The sequence below is a fragment of the Nestor notabilis genome, unplaced genomic scaffold (assembly GCF_000696875.1).
Source record: "Nestor notabilis isolate BGI_N333 unplaced genomic scaffold, ASM69687v1 scaffold30134, whole genome shotgun sequence".
Classification (NCBI taxonomy): domain Eukaryota; kingdom Metazoa; phylum Chordata; class Aves; order Psittaciformes; family Psittacidae; genus Nestor; species Nestor notabilis.
Genome location: NW_009924814.1, coordinates 1 through 3,830, shown reverse-complemented (window position 1 = coordinate 3,830; position 3,830 = coordinate 1). Strand labels below are relative to the sequence as shown.

At 35.6% G+C, this 3,830-nt stretch overlaps 1 protein-coding gene across 1 annotated transcript in view; it reads right to left on the bottom strand.

The window, feature by feature from the left end:
• LOC104404357 (cGMP-specific 3',5'-cyclic phosphodiesterase) overlaps positions 1-2,918 on the bottom strand; it is a gene marked incomplete at its 5' end in the record, with an annotated part of 13,321 nt that extends 10,403 nt beyond the window's left edge. Inside the window, 2 exons of the mRNA XM_010012772.1 lie at positions 345-470; positions 2,772-2,918. Coding sequence (XP_010011074.1) covers positions 345-470; positions 2,772-2,918 — 273 coding nt within the window. The remainder of the gene's footprint in view (positions 1-344; positions 471-2,771) is intronic.
• Between the last annotated feature and the right edge of the window lie 912 nt (positions 2,919-3,830).

The following is a 3,830-nucleotide window of genomic DNA, read 5'->3' as shown; positions in this document are numbered from 1 at the left end:
ATCCTGAAAGAGTGTCAGTCTTTTTCTGCTCCACCTTTTTGACTTGCCTGTAGCATAAGAATTAACTTTAAAAAAAGACAGTCATGCATGTGTTTTATTTGAGATTTTCCCACTGGGAGCATCCACCTAATCATTTCCAGAGGATTTAACTGAAACTGGGTACATAACGACAGCAATTTCACAAACCAGGCCCTTAAAGCTGTAAACCTTCAGCAGAAATATTTTGATTTCACTAGCAATGCCACGGAATGATGAACATTTTACTGACATGGCAATCAAAACTATGCATTATTACAGAATTTTTTTAGCCAGAAGATTCTTAATGTAGAAACAGCAAAATGTACCTGAATTTTACCAGATTTTAAAGCAGCAAACATGCACTGCGCTGTATTAAAGGCATGCCTCCAATTGTGATAAGCAACATTTTTCCGGTAATTTTTCTTTACACTTAAAATCCATCTGCAGAGAACCTTTAAGAAACAGCATCACATAGTTAACTCTAAATGTATTTGAAATCTATTATTTTATAAAAACAAGTATTTCTGTAATCCCACGTGAAAACTCTCACAGCAAAAAAAAATAGTTCCTTTTAACTTATAAAAGTTTAAATGTAACATACTTGTAACTGCTAACATAGATACGAATATGCTTGCAGCCACTAGTTCAGCCTTTCACTGAGTACATAATCCTTGTGTGTTTGGGGTTTTATTACTAATGGCTAAATATTAGTGTCAGATGCAGTGCTGTTAATTCAGAAACCGAGTTATGCTGAGCTAACTGGGAGAAGAAAGTCCTTGCTTGTAACGACCTATCTGACAGAGAAAATGTAGTTTTTTAGTTACAGAGTTCTCTTAAGAGCTGTTTTGATAATGAACATGTGGCTCTTCCCTCATATCAGCTTGTCAAAAGACAAGCAGAATAGGACTTCTGAAAGGAAATAAGTATCATAGAAAGACAGCAATCACTGTATTGCTGGCTAGTATTTTTTTATGCAAGAAGAAAGTATGTCCTGGATGTTTTACACAACAGTTTTACAAATTGTGGGTTATACTTCTAAAAAAACGAACAGTGTGAAGATCAGATAGTAATTTGATGTGTACCAGAACAGGTCCCTTGGTTTAAATGAGTACAACATACTGCTCTATGTTAAATGCTGGCTGAGAATTTAGGCCTTGGTTTGTTCAAGAAAATTTTTAGTATTTCTACTGAAAGGTTGTGTACTTACAGAAATGAAAATCCAGTATCATTCACCCGCATAAATGATTCCACACAGACAAAAGCAGCGGTGTTCTCTACCTTTCCACTGTTAAAAATGGAGTGCTAAGCTACTGCCAGTTTTCTTTAGCCCTAGGATGGCAAGTTGAAAGTGTAGCTTCAAAGCTGTCGATGTTCTCTTGCTTCTATTGAGATGTGTGATTAAGTGTGTACTGTCATGGTGTTATTTTGGTTTTGCAAATCCATCACAATTGCACCACTAGGAACTAGAAGCCCACTACTTAATGGGCAGTACAAGTTCTTGGCCTGACCACAAAGGCAAAAATAAGTACTGGAATATTCAAGAGATCAGACTAGGTTATACAGTACTCCTCCTTTCAGGCCTTAAACACTACTAATCTAAACTGGCCTATAAACTGGTGATCTAGAAAATAATTAAATATTTTCTTTCACTAATTTTTTGCCTATGAAGTCCTCTGAATTAATCTTGCCTTTTGAACCTTTGGAAGTTTTGTTCAAAACTATATAAAGGAAAAATAAAGTATTTAAAAATTAAGGGGTTTACAAATAGAAATTGTGTGTATTGACTGAAAGAGGCCTAAGAGATTGTCCTAGAGGTCTAAGATTATATAGTCTACCTCCAGGGCCAGGAAAAAAGTAGGAATACCTATCTAGATCACCTCTGACAGACATATCTACAACTACATCTATTGGTAAAAACACTCACAGAAGTCTCCACAGCCCATGTAAATAATCTGTTTCAGTCTGTACTATCTCTATCATAAACTATAAAGATCCCCCTCATCTCTCATCTAATCTTTTGTGGGGGAAAGACTAAGCTAATTACTTTTATTAACCTGTATGGACATAGAGAATAGTATTACTATCTAATTTATAAAAGTTTTTCACTTGCTGAAAAGTTGGTATCATCTCCCTCAACATTCTATTTTCTGGAGAAAACCAGCTTAAGTAATTCAAATTTTGCTCAATCATCTCCTCAATTCTTACTTTTTAAAAATTACTTTTTATCTCTGTGTGCCTCTTCAAATAATAAGCTATGATGCAATTACTCCATGGGTATTTAATGCCACTCTGTCAGGAAAGAATGAAATTTGCCCCTTTTTGCTACTATGGCACATTATTGAGTTTTACACGGTTTCTAATACTAGTAGCTGTGAAATCTTGTTACCACTTCTGTTTACCATTTTTCATTTATGAATTTTAATGGTTTTGTTAGTCTTTATTTATTCTTACTGATTTTGAAATATTGCTATACATTTTCAAACTCATCTGAATTTTAAGCGAGTCCTCTACTTCCAATCCCCAAGTTTTCTAGAAGTGTTGTACAGTCCATTAACCGAATTATTAATCATTCAGTAGAACCAAACTAAGGACACACTCCAGTACTGCCCACTTTACATGCCTTCCTAGTTTGCTAACTACTCTTTAATACAGATTTCCATTTATATTTGCTCTAGACTTGTTTCATTATTCTCCTAATTTTCTAATACTTAAGGTGTCTCTTTACGTGAAGCAGCATCTGGCAACATTCATACCTCATGTTTCATTTGGAAATTTTGCACCAGGTTGAGGTCTGTGAACATTCGTATTGTACACAGTGTTGTTTCAAAATCTGATAGCTCAAAATCACTGAAGTTGAAGTCAGTTAGGTTGAGAGATTGTGCGGATGGTACTACAGCTGCCTAGAGAAGAATAACAGAACACAACTCAGACTAGAAAAGCATAGCATAAATATTGGCTTTTTCACAGAAAAGTAGTGAGATAGATACTCAATTTTAACCTCACATTATACTGAAACCTAATGATTACTTCTCATTTATCTTTCCTTAGACTTTCTTGTTTAACATCGCCTTATATCCTTACATTTAACACACACTTTTCCACAGATCAAGAGAATAAGGAAAGAATTACCTGGTGAGTCTGTCATCTAAACCGCCAAAGGCAAATTGTAACCAAGAGTATGTATGAAACTGGGAGACTGAGAAAATAAGGCAGTGGAGTTATATGTTTATTTTTATGGATGTGCAGACATAAAAATCTGTAACTGTTTACGTTTTTCTAAAAATGGTGTGTCCTAGAAGGCTGAGACACTGAAAACGAAGCATGTTTCATAATCTGCAGTGTTTTTACATGTAGCATGCAAATCAGCTCCCCCCATAATGATGTCTACCGATCTCTGTTCCATATAAATGTGCTGTTACCTTTCCTGGGTGTCAACATCGGAAAGTCATGAAAGATTATGAAAAATAGTATTTGCACAGGAAAAAAATTCCATCATTCTTACACATATCCTGTACCAGTAATTTTGTGTCCCTCAGTTTGGATTCATGTGGTATTTCACCTATGAGTATGTGAAAGAACCACGAGGCCTGTATGTTTAGTGGAAAATAATGCGCCCATTCAGGAACTCTAAGGACATAATTTTGAAGAACTGCAACTGCAGTCTGGTATTTCATGAGGAAAGAGGATGGAATGACACAGTAGGAGCTCAACAGAACACCTCATGCCTGTGTTCTGACTTCATTCATCATTTATCTTTCCCTTTCTTGATCTCCTGCCTTTGACAGCCAGAACAGTAAGTTTCTGTCCTGGGT